We start from the raw sequence: 16,712 nt of genomic DNA, 5'->3' as shown, positions 1-16,712 counted from the left end.
AACACTGAATGAACTCTGCTTAGCCAAATACGAGCCTGCCCACACGGTGAGATTATGCAATCCACGCTGGTGGAATGGGTCTAGTTTATTGGTCTCTGTTCACAAAGACTCTGCAAATATTTAAAACGAATTTTTTTTTTCAGCTCAATAACTGAAAGAAGGATCCAGAGTGAAGCAGACGTGCATGAAACGTATTTGTTTGCGACTGAAAGCATTTACAGCACAAATAATAACACGCCTTCGTGTGTCGGACGAATCGTTCTCTGGTGCTGTTGCGTGTAGTGAGCCTTGGTTTTGCACCTGAAGCATAATCAGGCAGAGCTCTGCATGGGTGGGCTGCTGCAGCCAGTGTGAGGCAGACTTTCTGTGGGCTGAGTGCTGCTTTCTCCACTTCATAGTCACGCAGCCAACATGTGACAGCCTGTGCACTGTAAACAACAACAGCTTTGACCTGCTGAGACGTGTGAAATATATTCTCATAAAAAGCTTCTTGGCCTTTACGTCATGTAGACTGTGCTTAATTGAAATTAGTTATGGCGTCACGCGACGAATGCTCGCCTGGTCTTCAGGTCTTCCCCTCAGTCTCAGTTCCAGTAAATTTGCAGTAGATAACGAGGAACTCGTGTCACCTTCTTCTCCTTCAGAGGCAGTTAGAGGCCCACCAAGATGAGGGCATGGTGGTGTCACACATGGTGGTGGCCGGGGTGGGCATATGGATCGCCTTCAGCTCTGGTTCCACGCTGCGCCTCTTCCACACCGAAACCCTAGAGCACCTGCAGGACATCAACATCGCCACACCTGTCCACAGTATACTTCCAGGTAAGACATAATCTTCACTTTGAGACTGGCAAAGCATTTCACATCCCCACAGACTATTAAATATTACAGTGGAAGGTTTGAAATTCAACTTGTTTCATGCATATTTTTAGATACAGTATCTTGCATGATTTTGCATAACTTGGGCTCGTATTCCCCCGACTTGAGCACGGATCAGCTTTAAACTGTTTTTTAAATAATAATTTAAGTCTTATATAAAGTTAATAACTTTAACTTTTCAAGTCTATTTGGGGTTTTATTGGTGACCACCAATAAAACCTAGCTGGGACCTTCCTCTTCCATCTGTCACTATCCAATGAAAACTTGAACAGCACATGTTGCATGCAGCTAATGTGCGACACTGTGCTGTTTAAACTGCTGCTCTGCTTCTTTTCTTTGCTTTCTTCTACGCAGTGACCAGTGAATGTTACATTTTGTACTATATTCAGAGACTTTAAGAAGCCCCGCCTTGCCGCGTGGTTTGATTGTGATTCTCAGGCTCGCCACCTTTACCACAGTGAGAACTGCTCCCCGTGTGTTCAGCATCACTCGGTAATGTGAGTTTGCCTGACAAAATCTGCCGATTTCTAATCTTGTGACCATCCCATCAGATATATTTGCTCCAGCCCAGCAGCCGCGGCCTGTGATACATGCCCCGTCACCTCGCATCACCACACTCGGTGTCTTCCACTTATTAGCAAACATCGCTGCAGGCAGCTTCTGTTTGTGACACTCCTTTTTCCAAAAGCTCCTTAGTCTAAACAAGGAAACAGAAACCTCTCAGTTTGTCTGCTCATGGTGCCGCATAAAAACACTTTGGACTTTGTCAAGTTGATTTTAAGGCAGCTTTGTGTGTTAAAAGGAAATCCAGGCCATATCTAAACGCTTTAAAAACAAATAAAGGATCATCCTTTTAATAAGTCACACGATCGTGACGTCACATTTACATACAGCACATGGTGTATCTGTGGCTGAGCTGCTGCTTGAGCCAGTTGCTGATCCCGAACTGAAGAGTTTGCTTTGACTCGCCCCACAACTCAAACTTACAGCTAAATCCTGAGTAATCAGAATACTTTGAACTTCAACATGACCATGGCAAATACAATCAAAGGCAGCTGCTTTGACAGAAACATGATGGAGTAAATCTTTGCACTTTAGATTAAATGCAACTATGAGGGAGTGTCATGAAGAGTGAGTAGAGTTATTGTGTGGTTCCACCACAGCACTGCAGACTGAACCACTCCTTCACATGCTGTGAATCTGCAGCTTTATCATTGTGATTCCCATAAAACATAAAAAATGAAACCCTAGGTAGGGCCACAATATCTTAAGACCATAAAAATACCAAAAGAAAGCTTTATACACACACAGGTTTGTGAATGCAGACACATGCAGCGTGTTCCAGAGAACAGAAAGCGCCCTCGGCACGCTGAGATCTAATCCTGGGTGCAGTTCAAAGACCTGCAGCTGATGACCTGAGCGGTCTTAATGGTTCTAAATGAGCCGTGCTTCATGCACAGTTTGTCCACAGTTGAGCGCAGAGTTTTTATAGCAGAGCAAATATTTGTTCAGCAACTTGTATCAAAGAAAACAGGAGTTACAGTTATTGTGCGTGTGTCACAGAAACAAATGAGTTTGCATCACTCCCAACACACCTTTGAGTGAGTCTACTGTACGTGTCCTGTAGCAAGGAAGCTTTGTGACTGACGAAGGCTGTCCTTACCTTCGGTGACGTTCTGCTGCAGATGTGTTTGAGGCAGACGTTGCTGCTGATGATGTCGAGGTCAGATGAAATCATCTCTGCGTGCCGCAGTCATCAGTGACCTGCTTCTTCGACTCTTGTAATCTGCTGCGTTATGTCAGCGTGACCCAAAAACACACAGCCTCAAAGAATGATGGGAGCTGTTGTTGTGGGCTGTGAAGTCGGGATTTATCCGGTCCAATCAGAACAGTTTTCAGCCACTTTTTCCCTCCTTTGTCCTGAGAAACACCGACAGCCGCGGGCTGAAAGTTTTTTAGAAATGTTGACAGTCAGGCTTCCTTTTAGAACTGCATGTTCCACCTTTTGTGTTGTTTTTGTGAATCCACCTGTCTGCGTTTACTCCTCAGCTTCAGCATTGGTGGTGTTACTGAGCCCGTGTGCGTTTAGTCCTGGGACCTGATTTTTCTATCATGGCTAAAATGTTGTGATATTTCTCTGAACAGCATCCAACCTTGGAGTTTGCATGTTCTCCCCGTGTTCACGTGGGTTCTCCCCGGGTCCTGCAGCTTCCTCCCACAGTCCAAAGATGTGCAATTGGTGGGGTTAGGCTAACTGGAAACACTAAATTGCCCACATGTGTGAATCTGGGAGTGAATGTGAGTGCGACTAGTTGTCTCCGGTCTGTGTGTTAGCCCTGCAACAGACTGGCGACCTGTCCAGGGTGGACCCCGCCTCTCACTCTAAGACAGCTGGGATAGGCTCCAGCGACCCTGAAAAGGATGGATGGCATCCAACCTCTTCTTCCACTGACGGCGTGTTCTGTGATTAGCAGGTGATCATGCTATGTTGTAGCCAAAGTGAGCACCTGAACACACACAGCAGGAGGCAGGTACACATACAAGGATGAACTTTATTTCTGAAATGCCCAAAAGAACAAACTCGTTGAACAAACTGCAGAAATGCAATAACAAAGAACATCTGAAGTTGGCACGAAACCTTCACGAAGACAAATCGTGACACAGAGAAAAATACACAAATGACACAACAAGCCAATCAAAGGAGTAAAAGCTGAGATGGAGAAAGTTGGTGAGTGACTGCTGTGAAACATACAGCTGTGACACCGTCCACAGTTACTCTGTGCTGCGCTGCGTAACTGCATTTCTGCTCCATCATACTTCAGACAGAAATCAAAGCAGCTCACTGAAAACACTGAACTTAGAAAAACAAAGTGTACTCAAGGAAATCCCTAATGACAAATAACATTATCAGAGTGAGAGCCCCCCCTCACATTCAGTGTTAGGAGTGCTCATTATCTAACAGATGTAAATAATAAAAGCAGCCTGCTTCTGGACCTCACTATCCATATTAGCTAATGGAAGCCATGAAACCACAGAGGAAGCTGGTTGTGGGACAGACGGCAGCACATAAGCGCTTTCATCCTCTGGGCCTCGCCATTAAGAGCCGACTTCCTCTGATAAAAACCCGAGTCTCTGGCCTGTCAGCGAGCATTCAAATCGAGCTCTGCCGGCTTGTGTGGTCGCGACGTCCTTTTAATAAAGCAGTCACACGGAGGAGTTCACCTGTACTCCACTCTGTGTTTCGTGGCAGCATTTATCCCTGCAGGCTGCTGCTGGAGGACGGAGTGAAACCAAGAAATGTGCCGTTTCTGCACAAACTCTATTTGGAACGGTCAGCACGACGGCCGTCGATATTTTTAGACCGAGCGCTCGTTCAGCTGCAATTCTGTCCATCCTGTAATGTTTATTTACAGAGTCGTCATAATGATATCATCTTATCAGAAAGCAGGAAGTTCATTTTACTGTGAAAGGTCCTAATGCAATTTGGGCTTTTCTGCAGCTCAGAATGCAGGAGTGGAGATGGAATCGGGGCTGACTCGATCAAAGGAGCAGTGTTGAAAGTAGGACTTGCTCTAGGTGGGGTTATTCTCCTCATGTTCAAGCATGTTGGAGCAATTCTGCTGAGTCCCATCTTTGAACGGGAGCTCTTTACGCACGTCTGGCTAATGCGCTGTAATTGCATCATCATTTTCCCTGTAACGTATACTGTAGCTCGTGTTTCTGAAAGAGATTTAAGGTAAGTAGTGGTAGTTTCCACACTGGGAAGCCTGCTCGAGTTTTATTCTGGATATTTTCATTTCAATGAGACAGATGAGAGGAGACGCTGCTGGACATAAAGTTTCTCTATAAAACCGTCTGAATATTGGACGAAGTCGGGTTCAGAATCCAGAATTTTCCTGTCAGCAGCCGTAAAATTTCAATTTTTTCTGTTATTTTCATAAACAAAGCGTTCCGTGAACTCTGATATATGTAAATGTTCCCTGTAGGAAAATTTCCCAGCTAATCGCTCGCATGGAGGCAATTATTTGTTATATTGCACGTTTTCTGAATTCTGTTTTTTCTTTTTTCATTACAGAAGTCAAATCCTAAAATCTATACTGCATGAACAAAAACCTGTTTTTGCCTGTCATGTCTCCCTGATCTGCTCGGGATTAAACATGTGAGCGGGCAGCTCGGTGCAGAGCTGCACCTCTTAAGTAAACTGGAATGTGAGAAGTAAAAAAGTGAAGGAAATATGGAAAAACCCAGTGAGAAGAGTGAATGGAGTTAGTGCTTGGTGAAAATGAGAGTAATATTTTTAGTAAACGTATCAAAGGGTGGTACTCCATCATGGGAGCAGGCTGCCTGTGATGATGTCTCAGAGGATGGTGGCGACTGGCTGGCTGCTGAGCTGAGGGACTAGCCTGCCTTTGTCTGCCGCTCGGTGACCTAAATAGGCAGCCATGCGTGGCCTATTGGCAGGCAAACATTGGGGGGGGGGGGTAAATAACACCTTCAGTTCTTCTCGTTTGTGTGCCACTGTTTTTTTGTTTTGTTTGTTTTGCACAAACTGCTGAATAAAGATGCACATTTCAGATCTGAAAGGCCCGAGTGGACAGGAGAAAACTGTGCAGCTGAACATGAAACAGCTCCTGTTATAACTTGTCTTAATCTGTTCTTCTCTTTGGCAGGATGCTAGACTAGCACTGAAATTAAGGGATTATTTGTGTTGATAAGCTGTAAATGATAACATGTGTGTCCCACATTACCTTCTAGCTAATGGTTTGTGGCCATTTTTAAGCCTTTCTATCATCACGTCCTTTGAATGTCTCTGCCAATAGAGAGAAACTGTAATTATGACTTCTCGTTTAGATTCACCACAGGTCTAAAATTAATGTCTCCAGATCTTTGGCTAACAATCACAGACCTACAGACTGATGACTGCAGGTATGAATCAGACCAAACCTGCCTTCAGCATTTCAGGGTGCGCGATAGAAGAAGTTGACGCTGCTGTTACTCACAATGTGCTGATCGGAGTTCTTTCCAGGCTGAAAGGCTGATGCAGGGTGTTTTTGCAGTGTTTGGGATTTACTCCGGCGTCCTGCTGCTGGTTGTCAAGACTAAGTGGCGATCAAAGAAGTGCTCTGGTGAAGGATGAAGGCCAAAGCCTGGTCGTGTTGCCGTTCACTCCGGGTTTATTTTAGTTCACCCTCTGGGTGGGGAACTCCAAATATTATGAAAGAAGGAAGTTGAGCAAGACCCCCAACCGGCAGTCTGCGTGCTTCTGCTAACTCTGGACTCTCATTAGAAGCACATGTGGTAAGACGCAGGCCCAGTACCTGCCCGCATATCTGGCAGGATTCCGGGAAGTGTGGCAGCGTGGAGCGTGCGCCTCATGCGAGGGGTCAGCTCTAGTGGGGAGGGTCAGGCAGATAGACTGGCAGTAATTTTGGCTAAAGGCCCGAGAGGATTACTTTGAGGGAGGAAATTCAAGTCAAGCTGTTGCAGCAGTAATGACTCACGACAGTCTCGCCGCCCACATAGCAGGACTGGACGAGTGTTTTTACAAAAACCCCAGATCCTTATTACAGTCATAAAAAATATGATAAATATGTCTGACTGCATTCACGGCACCAAGTGGAGATGTTCTGAGATGAGTTCCAGGTTCCACGTAATAAGTCACTTAACAAAGGCGGTGAATTTATTGCTGCTGAAAGGTTAACCGAACAATCGCAGCTTTTAGCCTGCAAAGTGGCCTCACAGCGATGTCTGTGACCGCAGGAAAGGTCGGCTCAGATTGTTCTATTGTAACCGCCCGAAGTTTTCTGAATAGAGGCAGAGCTCCTTCGCTAATTGCTGCATTACGCCTCACTCCTTCTGTTACGTAACACTTTTGTGTTTGTTTGTTTGACTCAAAGCGACTATAATAGTTCACTTACTCTGTTCAAATACTTGAAAAGAGCTGCTTTTATTTAGGCTCCTCTCTACGTTGCCCTGGAGACAAGTGAGCGTTGAACATGATGGCTGCAGAGATTTTGCCTCGTACCTCCCTCCCTGCTTTGCACTGTGGTTTGTTCTTATGCAGCCTGGTAAAGTGACCCTGTGACTGTGCGCTCGGTGTGGGAGGATGCGTTTGCTAAGCTGCGTCTCATTATAAACACCTATCTGTGGTTTTACTCCAGAAAGCATTCATTCATTTAGGTGTGACTAAACTGATGTTTCTGCCTTTTCTGTAGGGAACCAGAGAGTGTCGGTGAGCAGTCTGCTGGTTTGTCATGGTCTGCTGCTGGTAGGGACCAACCTGGGAGTGACTGTAGCGCTCTCTGTCCCCAGGCTGCAGGGCATCCCTAAAGTAACAGGTAACACTCTAACATCACTGCATGGTGGGTGTATGTGGGCAGCTGTTTGGACCTGTAGTGCACTGACTACAAAAGTTACATTGTGCAACTTTTGTCCTCATTTCTGCTGTGAGACATTAAAGGTGCAGTAATAGACCAACACTATAGTCCCAAAATGATTCAGTCAACCATTCAAGTTACTGAATTCAGGTGTTCCAGTCAATTCAATGGCACAGGTGTATAATCCAGTCATGAACTTTCCTCACCACTAAATGTTCCAGAGTCAGCTGTTAGTGGGATTATAGCAGACCTCCGAAGTTCATGTGGCCTTCATATTAGCTCAGGAACAGTGTTTCCATGGTGACCAAGACTTACATCACCAAGCGCAATGAAAGCATCGGATGCAGTGGAGTAAAGCACCGGATTCTAGAGCAGAGGAGACGTTTTCTCAAAGTGACGAATCACGCTTCTCCATCTGACAATCCAATGGACGAGTCTGTGTTTGAGGGTTGCCAGGGCAACGGTACTCATCTGACTGCACTGTGCCAAGTGTAAAGTTTGGTGGGGGGGTTTCTAGCAGTGGGGCTCTGCCCCTTCGATCCAGTGAAAGGAACCCTTAATGCTTCAGCATACAAAGACACTTTGGACAACTGCATCCTCCCAACTTTGTGGGAGCAGTTTGGGGATGGCACGACTGCACACCAGTGCACAAAACGAGGTCCATAAAGACATGGACGAGTTTGGTGTGGATGAACTTGACTGGGCCCACACAGGGTCCTGATAGAACGACTTTGGGATGAATTAGAAATTTTAAAAAATCCCATAAACACTCCCCAACCTTGTGGAAAGCCTTCCTAGAAGAGTTGAAGCTGTTACAGCTACAAAGGTTGGTTTGACATCACATTTAGAACGAGGTGTCACTCAGGTTCATAGTGTACTGTGGAGTGTACCTGCATCTATGATAAACAACATGTCCAGGTTCAAGTCTGAGATTAACTTTGAATGTTCGTGCCCGTTCTTAGGTCGGGGCATGGTGTCCTTACATGCTCACAGCGGACCGGTGAAGTTCCTCACCGCCGCCGCTGCAGTGTGTAACCAGCCGTCAGGCCCACTGCAGCCTGCAGAGTCAAAGGATGTGGAGAGCACCCAGCCTCCATCAGACTCAGCCCCGACCCCCTCGCAGGGACGAGGGGTGTGGCTGGGAGAGGCGGGCTGCACTGCCATGGCTCTCCAGGACTCCCTGTCCTCCTCGTCCTGTGGCTCGCTGGCTCCATCCCAGGGTTCGTTGGAGCACGGGCCTGAGGACGGGGCCCTTTATGATGTGCTCCACGACCCGGCCCATCACCAGAGAGGCCGCCGCTCAAGTAAGGTGGATGTCAGCTCTCTCTTGGTGGTCTCTGGAGGTCTGGGACACCGCAGGGTCAACAAGAAGACCAAGCAGTCTCGCCATGAGGACACCACCTCTACCATCATGATCTGGCAGATCCCCTTACTCAACATGTGACTCCAGCACCAAGGTGGGAGGTTAGCATTAGTCATCAGCAGGTAATGTCTACATGAAGTATAGAAAACCTTACATGTACCTTTTTGTTTTCCTCAGGTGAATCCAGAAGTGCTGCACACAACAAGGTCTACTGTTAACACTTGACAGAATATTTGGGATCAATCAAAGCAACTAAGTGTCTTATTTAAACTGGAACGGGACAAAGATCCGAAAAACCAGGAGGAAATGACAGCTACCGAAGGTCGTACTGAGGACGGACCTGTAACAGAAACAGTCTCTGTTGCTACCGAGTGTTGGACGTTGCTCTGTAACCTAGCTAACACATTCCAGTGCTCTCCAGTGTTTCAGGTCCAACGTCTGGATCTGCAGTATTTAAATCAGTGTTGAAAAGAAATTAGGAGATAACAAGCGGCGGTCCAGACTGCTTGAAGACGCGCGAGGTATCTGCTGTCACGTGAACGTTTGTTGTAAGGTTAGAGCTGGTGTGTGTGTGTGTGTGTGTGTGTGTGTGTGTGTGTGTGTGTGTGTGTGTGTGTGTGTGTGTGTGTGTGTGTGTGTGTGTCCGTGTCCTTATGGAAACGATTTCCTCTTGTACCATCTCTGATGCTCAGACTATTATGTTAACAGAGAAAAGGGATTTTTAAAAAGGTAAACTTCAGATGAATAAAGAGTTTGTGAAGGCCTGATGAGGATCCCTGCTGGCCAGGTTTCTGTTCTTAAAGGGAGGAAAGACTTGCTGCCAACACCACAGATTTTCTTCTTTTTGTTTTTTACCCTAATTCACTTTTTTCTGGCATAACAATGTTTTAAGAAAATATATATAAAAGATTTATACTTTTCTCGTGCCTTTTATGTAATTATGTTTATTAACAAATCTATAAATGTTGTTTTATTGAGTAAACTTTTTTCCTTTGAAGTTTAGTGGAGATTTGTCACTTGTTCAGGTTTACAGAGGAGCACACTAACACACAGGCGGTCACATGGTGGTGAAGACATACAGTGTGCGAGACGACTCGGAGACGATCAGAGGGCCAAAGGGTGTCGGCGTGCCTCTGTGCTCGACTCTAACCTTGCACTGCGCTGTGATTGTGTGCAGCTATCGGTACATGCCAGGACTAGCAATGTGCCTGAGGGGCGGCAGGAACTGAGCCTGATGCAGCTCTTCCGGGATTTCTCCTGCTGCGGAGCAGAGAGGGTCAAGGCACTTTCTCTCATAACGCCCACGTCCACCATTGCACAACCAGGTTTCACTATGAGTTCTAACAAAAATAGACATTTGGACATGTTCCCACAATCCTCAGCAGCCCGGCCTGATTGCTAATACTGATCTGAGTTTTCTGGGTAGTATCTTATATGCTGCACCTACAGAATGTTGCATTAACTAGAAGTCAAAAACAGATGATCTCATTGTAAGTAACCCAGTTATCAGGCTGTCTGACAGCTCTGCAACGGGAAGTCTTTTATTTTCCGTCTGACCCTGAGGTTTCCATGGAGACGCTCATTTCATGTGCTTGTATCAGTCCTCGGCGAGGCTTTGTTCTGAAAATATCTGGCATTAAAACTCCCAGCTGAATGCCCTCTAATCTCACAGGGTTGATATTTGTTTGATGCCCTCGCCGTGGCTTCCCTCTATTTTTATATCTGAAGGTCAGTTGTTAAGACATGCAGCCTCTGTGGAGGAGAGGTCACAGACCCACGCTGCTGCTGCTCTGTGAGGCTGTCTTCTTTTAAACAAAAACATGAAATATTATACGGTTTGACTAAAAAGACCTTTATATATATATATGAGCAAAGATGGAAGATATTCAAAGAATACTGTAACAGTGCAGTGCTTTAGCGACCAATATAAAAGCCCGTTCAGGAAGAAGTAAATGCTCCTTTCTCCATGTTAAAAGCTTGTAACTGAAACATCTTCAAACACAGTTATCTCTGAGTCTTTTCCTCGCAGTATGAAGCACCTTGAGATCAGTTGTAAACTGTGTTACATAAATGTAATGGGACTGAACTGATCTGACAGAGCTCTGTCATTTTGTATAGATGAGCTCAGAGAGCATGGCTCATTCACCTGCCTGTATATGTTCTGCCACGTGCACACTGCAGGGTTTGAGTGGGAACATAATGAGAAGTCGGGAATTAATCAAGCTGAACATTCAAACGCTGAAATTCATCTTTCTGTTCAGGATTGCAAATGAATAACTGTAGTTATCAATAAATATAAAGCAATAATTATGTTCTAGCATTAAAAATATCATTTTGATTAGAGAGCTTGTGCATACTGGTGGATTAGCCCAAACAGAAACATGAGACATGACTTTGGTAATTACCAGTGCTGTTGATTCGGGGCAGATGTGGCATAAACACAGTGTAAGAAATCTGTACTGTACTGTATCTCATGCAGCGAAAGCCTCTTGGATTTGTTTTCACATTTTTTGATGTTAGCGGTCATTCCGTTGACAGGTTGGTGAATGCTTTGAATATATTTTCAGTGTTTTAGTTTTAAAGACGCTCAGCTGTGAGCTGCATCTCTGATGTGGAATGATGTCATGCTTTGGCTACCCGGGATGAGCCCAGCCATCCAGGACCTCTACGGGCTTTTTCCTCCATACGTCTTAGTGTGGGGACGTCACGGCTGACCCTCTGCAGGTTGTACCCACTGTCACAAAGTTTTCGCAGATCTCATTATTTCTGTATTATCACATATGAATTATACCGAAGCGGTCTTTTTAGTAGGTGTGTGTGTGTGTGTGTGTGTGTGTGTGTGTGTGTGTGTGTGTGTGTGTGTGTGTGTGTGTATAATGCTTATATGAGCTTACAGATGTTACATGCACATGGACTTATATTTGACCCCCCGCGGTCCCCCCTCACACGGATCATGTGCAGGAATGCTGTGTCCAGCGCGCGCGCACAGCAGATGGAGGCACGCGCCGTTGAGTGTGGGGTTAACGCCGACCGATGAGGGCGTGGTCTGGGTCAATAATAACCACCTCGCTCCAGCCAGCTGTTCCTCAAATAAATAAAGACAACAAAAATCAACATCCGGAGTGCTCGTGGAGGTGGGAGCCTATCACTGCGGTCCTCTGCTCCAGCTTGGACGCGCGCATCGGCTCTCCGCACTTTCCACCGGAGGAAATTACACGTCCACGGCTGATCTGAAGGAGGTGTGACTTGAGATGACTGTTTGATCGTCCCCCTGCCTCGCCTCCGCCGCGGAGCTCCGGCACATTTTACAGGATGAGCGGATGAAACGGCAGCCCGGAGTGTCCGGAGGTAGAAATAAAGGTGACCGTGAATCGGAATCGACCGTGAGGTGAACTCGTCCCGGGGAGCTCAGGCTCGCAGCTTCATCGGGACTGTCTTACGTAACTGAGCTTTGTGCAGGGACGAGCAGGGAAAGCGCTGGTGTCGAGCTGTTGATCACAGCCAGAAAACGAAGGTAGGTCGCAGTTTACCGAGAACGCGCAAAAATCCATGCTTTGGTTTCACATTGTGTTGCAATTACACGAAAACGCTTTAAATCCGACTCAGTTCTAATGAATGAGCAGCTATGGCTCGTTCGAGCGACGTTATCCTTGAAGGAAACAAACAGGAGTTTTGGACACAATTCCAAAAATCAACGTTTTCCTTCCTATTAAACATTATTCCATCGGAGTGCCACCATATGCGCATGCGTTCTGCATGTGTACAGATTACCACATAGAGAGGACAGGGTGATTATTGCAGTGGGCAGTTTGCAGAAGCTGCATGTCGGGATTACTTGTGTTTCTTTGTTGAGCTGCAGATGTTGCTCAAAGGCTGTGCGTGATGGCAAATCATTACTGGCAGCAAAAGTCTTTTTCCTTCAAATGTTTTCAAGATATTCGAGAAAGGGCGCCCCTTAGAGAGCGAGAAAGTCTTTGCAGCTTCCAGACGGGTTCTTTTTGTTCTAGTCCACTGGATGTTGATTGAATTCCCTCTTTGTTTTCTCCAACTGTAGGTGAAGAGAGAGGAATCCCCTCACAGCTTTGTCCGTCCGCTCAGCATGATCAGTGAGAACGCCATCTCCCATCACCAGTGAGTACATTGAGATGACTGAGGGCCACAGGCAGGGAGGAGGGGCTGTCACTGTGGAGGCTGATGCCATTCTCCACACGGCGAATTCGGACTTTATCACGCTTACTGACAAAAACAGGAATTTATGTCCAGGGTTCGTCCAGGGATTCCTGCAAGATGAGCCCGGCTTCAGCCCTCCTCCAGGGTTTGAAAAGGAATACCTGCTGGATGGAAGCCTGATGGAGAATAACCACACTGATAACCAGAAAGGTGGCAGCTCGTACATCTCGAGTGCTGATCGGTTTTACCTTTCAGGTGACAAGGAAAGTCCAGAAGCCCCACCTCACACTGGTTCCAATCACATTGCTGGCATGCAGCAAAACTGTGCAGGTGGCGAAATCCCCAACGGCGCCCGAGCTAAAGTGTCCTACAGTGCAGGTTCCTCCATACACCTGCCCAGCCAGGCCCAACAGGAAGCCGATCAGCCGGCTCTAAAATCAATCCTGGCGCACAGGGACGGCAGCCAGGAAGCTGGAAACACACAGCCCCACAGTGAGCCCGACTTAGTCATAGAGGTAGGTGGGCAGACGATCAACGCTCACAGGTCTGTCCTAGCTGAGAAGAGTGACTACTTCAAAGCACGGCTGTCACGCAACATCCTGAAAGTGAAGGGTATCAGTTATAAGACTTTGTCCACGTTGATAGACTATGTGTACACTTCAAACATCAGTGTTAGCAAAGACAATGTAGTCGATGTCATCACGGGGGCTAAAATCCTGCAGATCCCCTGTGCCGTCCAGGCAGCTATGGACTCCATGTCTGAACAAATCACGGCGGAGAACTGCTACGAGATCCTCACCATCGCCAAGAAGCAGCGGCTGAGTGAACTGAAGGAGACCGCCTACGGATTCATGAGCGACAACTTCCTCCAGGTCCTCAAAGACCCCGCCGCGTACGGGCGTTTGACGGGATCCGAGAGGGATCTGATTCTGAAGAAGAGAATGGAGGGGAGGAAGACTCTGATGGTTGCAGAGATAAACGACGTGTTCGACAGAGTTGGGAGCCGGCCGCCGAGTCGCTGTGGCAGCCGGCCACAGAGCCCCTTGTCGGTGGGGTCTTTGGAGGAGAACCATATGATTTACCACTTTAACGAGACAGCAAATGACTGGAGACCTTTGACTGCCATGCCCGAGGACGTAAATACTAAAGGCTGTGGGATCTGCACCATGTATAACTACCTGTTTGTGGCCGGGGGAATAAAGGGCTACGGGGACAAAGGCAAGGTTTCAGACAAGGTCTTCTGTTACAACCCTATAACCAACCGCTGGGCCGAGGTCAGACCTCTGAACCAGGCCCGTGCCCAGCTAAAGCTCCTATCTATGGATGGCTATCTGTATGCCATTGGAGGGGAATGTTTGTTTACGGTGGAAAAGTACGACCCTCGAATGGACCGCTGGACGACAGTAGCCCCCTTGCCCAAGGGAGCCTTTGCAGTGGCCCACGAGGCGACCACCTGCAGTGGAGAAATTTACGTATCGGGCGGCTCTCTTTTCTACCGCCTCCTCAAGTACGACCCTAAGAGAGACGAGTGGCAGGAGTGCCCCTACAACAACAGCAGGAAGAAGTCCACCGACATGGTGGCGCTGAAAAGCTTCATCTACCGCTTTGACGTCAGCCGCGAGCAGGGGATCAACGTCTTCAAGTACAACACCATCGTGAAAATGTGGCACGACTGCATGTCGCAGAGGCTCGGGAGTCACTTACCCTTCAGGTGTGCCGTCATCGGGAACTGCATCTACTGCGTGAACAAAAGCCAGACTCTCCAGTTTGTAGTGGAGGAGGAGAACGCCTACTTTGTTGAGGAGACGCTGAGGGCACCTCTGGAGGCGAAAGGCGTTCTTTTTCCGTTTGTTCTCACTTTGCCCGAAAAGCCTGAAAGAGTTGCGTAGCGTGTCTGTGCGTGTGTTTGTGTGTGTGTGTGTGTGTGAGAGAGAGAGAGAGAGAGAATAACACAATAAATGTGTCATAGTAAGCCTGCAATAAGCAGAAGACCTTATGTACACTCTTCAATGTCAGCTTCCTATCTCAGTGTCTCATTGCCTGCTTGCAATCGAATGTGTGTATTTGCATGGCGCAGTAATGCATCTGCAGGGTCGAGCCTTAAAAACAAACCTTTTTTTTAATGTTGAACGAATGCAACGATATTAGTTTCTGCAGATAATGACACGATGAAAGTGATTAATTTGTGCGCTAATATTTTGTTTGGTGACTTTTTTGTAGTTTTAGATATTACTGTATTAACTAGCTGACCTGTGACTGGTAACATAAGCGAGTGTTTTATTGATGGAAGCTGGAAGCTGTTCTAGTGCGCTTTATGAACGACACACACAGGTTCTATGCAACGAGTGCTTCTGCTGTAATGCTGTTTGTAGTTATTGTGAGTGGAATCTGGAAGAAGTGTAGTTCTCTTCAAACACCAAGTTTTCGAAACCACCCCAATAAGGTCCCCGCCACACTAAAGCTAAAGCTTTATATTTATAAATCAGAAATTGAAGCCATTATGATCAAATATGTATAAATTACATGTATCTATTTTGCATATGGTGCATACTCTACATTTAGCCAAAGATAACTACCCCGTCAGGCTCTATTAAAACCAACACACTAACTTTTCTTTTTTTGTTTTTCTTTTTTTTTTAAAGGATTTCACTACTTTTGTCACTACAGGAAAAACCTAAAGCAATAGCATTCCTGCACAGCACACAGGCCTGTGGTTTGCTGCTCACAGGCAGGTTCAGGAAAGTTTAAGGATGCAGGTTACTCCCCGTGCACAAAGACCCTCTGCTACAGGTTTGTATTCACATGCCAGCTGATTACTTTAATTCATGCTTAGCTTTCAGGTCAAAGGTCAGATCTGACACTACATTGCCTTCAGTCAGTCTAGTAAAAAGGAGATCCTGATGATTCTGCACCAACGCTAATAAGCCATGTTGTTCTTGCATCTGTGCACGTGAATACACACGCTACTCTTCTTTTGGACATTTTACAGCATTCGTGGTTGCTTCAGTAACACAGTGGGTGTTTTGTACGGAAGCTAGTGCTGATATATTCCTAAAATCGAACTGCTTTTGATAATGTTTGTAGAAGTGTCTCTGAGCAATCAGTGCGACTCAGACAAAAATGGATGTGGTCTTGATATTTGGACGGCTGGAACCTGTAGATTTTGTGAATTTATGTGGGGCGTTTGGTAGTTAGAATCTGCTGCTGTGATGATCGGTGAATTAATGCAACACAAGGCAACGGCTTCCTGTTCATGGCATTTGGAGTGGGCTGAGAAACGAGCTGTGGGATAATGTATATCAGAACTAAGTGCTTCAAATAAAATATTTTATGTCTGAAACTGATCTGGTGTTTTGAATATGTTTCTGTGGTGATGGGGAAGGGCGCCAGCCTTCTGGTTAATCTGCCATGGAGCTACACTGCCATCTTGTGGACACTGCTGTAATAGCACCAAATCTATGACCTTTAGAGCAGTGGTGGGGAACAGTTCTGCAGGTTTTAGATAAAACCATGGTCAACACAAATTGGATTAGTTCATTACCAGGCCTCTGGAGAACTTGAAGATATGTTGAGGAGGTCATTTAACCATTTGAATCAGCTGTGTTGGATCAAGGACGCATCTAAAACCCCCACCCCGGCCTTACAGGAAACCCTGTGTTATTATTTTAGGCTTATATAAATGTATCTAAATTTCCATTACCTTCAGATTTCATCATAATTCAGTTATTACTGAACGACTTACAAACTTAATTCTCAATATAACAGGAAGTGTTGAATATATTTATGACAATTTACCATCTTTTTATATTATTAAACCTTATCAAGAGTTTTTCCATGTTAATATTGTTATTAAACAAAGCAACAGTGATATGCCTGTTTGTATTCACGAGTATTAAAAAAACACTGATGCAGTGTGTGTATAATTT

General features: G+C 46.1%; 2 protein-coding genes across 5 annotated transcripts in view; both read left to right on the top strand.

The window, feature by feature from the left end:
- Positions 1–9,613, top strand: part of arhgef10 (Rho guanine nucleotide exchange factor (GEF) 10) — a 44,034-nt gene extending 34,421 nt beyond the window's left edge. For 3 of the 4 annotated variants that reach the window (XM_085440708.1, XM_085440709.1, XM_085440706.1), the window contains 4 exons: positions 645–819; positions 7,092–7,214; positions 8,216–8,710; positions 8,794–9,613. In XM_085440708.1, the coding sequence (XP_085296834.1) occupies positions 645–819; positions 7,092–7,214; positions 8,216–8,697 (780 nt within the window). In that variant the 3' untranslated portion in view covers positions 8,698–8,710; positions 8,794–9,613. Of the gene's footprint in view, positions 1–644; positions 820–7,091; positions 7,215–8,215; positions 8,718–8,793 lie in introns of all 4 variants that reach the window. The other variant, XM_085440707.1, reaches the window with a different exon arrangement.
- Positions 9,614–11,567: 1,954 nt separating this feature from the next.
- kbtbd11 (kelch repeat and BTB (POZ) domain containing 11) lies at positions 11,568–16,130 on the top strand. Its single transcript, XM_085441930.1, has 2 exons — positions 11,568–12,130; positions 12,671–16,130. Exon 2 carries the CDS (start codon positions 12,762–12,764, stop codon positions 14,673–14,675), a length of 1,914 nt encoding a protein of 637 aa, XP_085298056.1. The 5' UTR covers positions 11,568–12,130; positions 12,671–12,761; the 3' UTR covers positions 14,676–16,130.
- Positions 16,131–16,712: the final 582 nt, after the last annotated feature.

This window comes from Copadichromis virginalis, linkage group LG19 (genome assembly GCF_057382275.1).
Source record: "Copadichromis virginalis isolate Kocher_CV1m ecotype Utaka linkage group LG19, C_Virginalis_male_GT1.1, whole genome shotgun sequence".
NCBI lineage: Eukaryota > Metazoa > Chordata > Actinopteri > Cichliformes > Cichlidae > Copadichromis > Copadichromis virginalis.
This window is presented reverse-complemented; position numbering and strand designations above follow the sequence as displayed.

Bases quoted from the DNA above. Each gene is read 5' to 3' on its own strand.
- kbtbd11 (XM_085441930.1), top strand. From the start codon at position 12,762: ATGACTGAGGGCCACAGGCAGGGAGGAGGGGCTGTCACTGTGGAGGCT.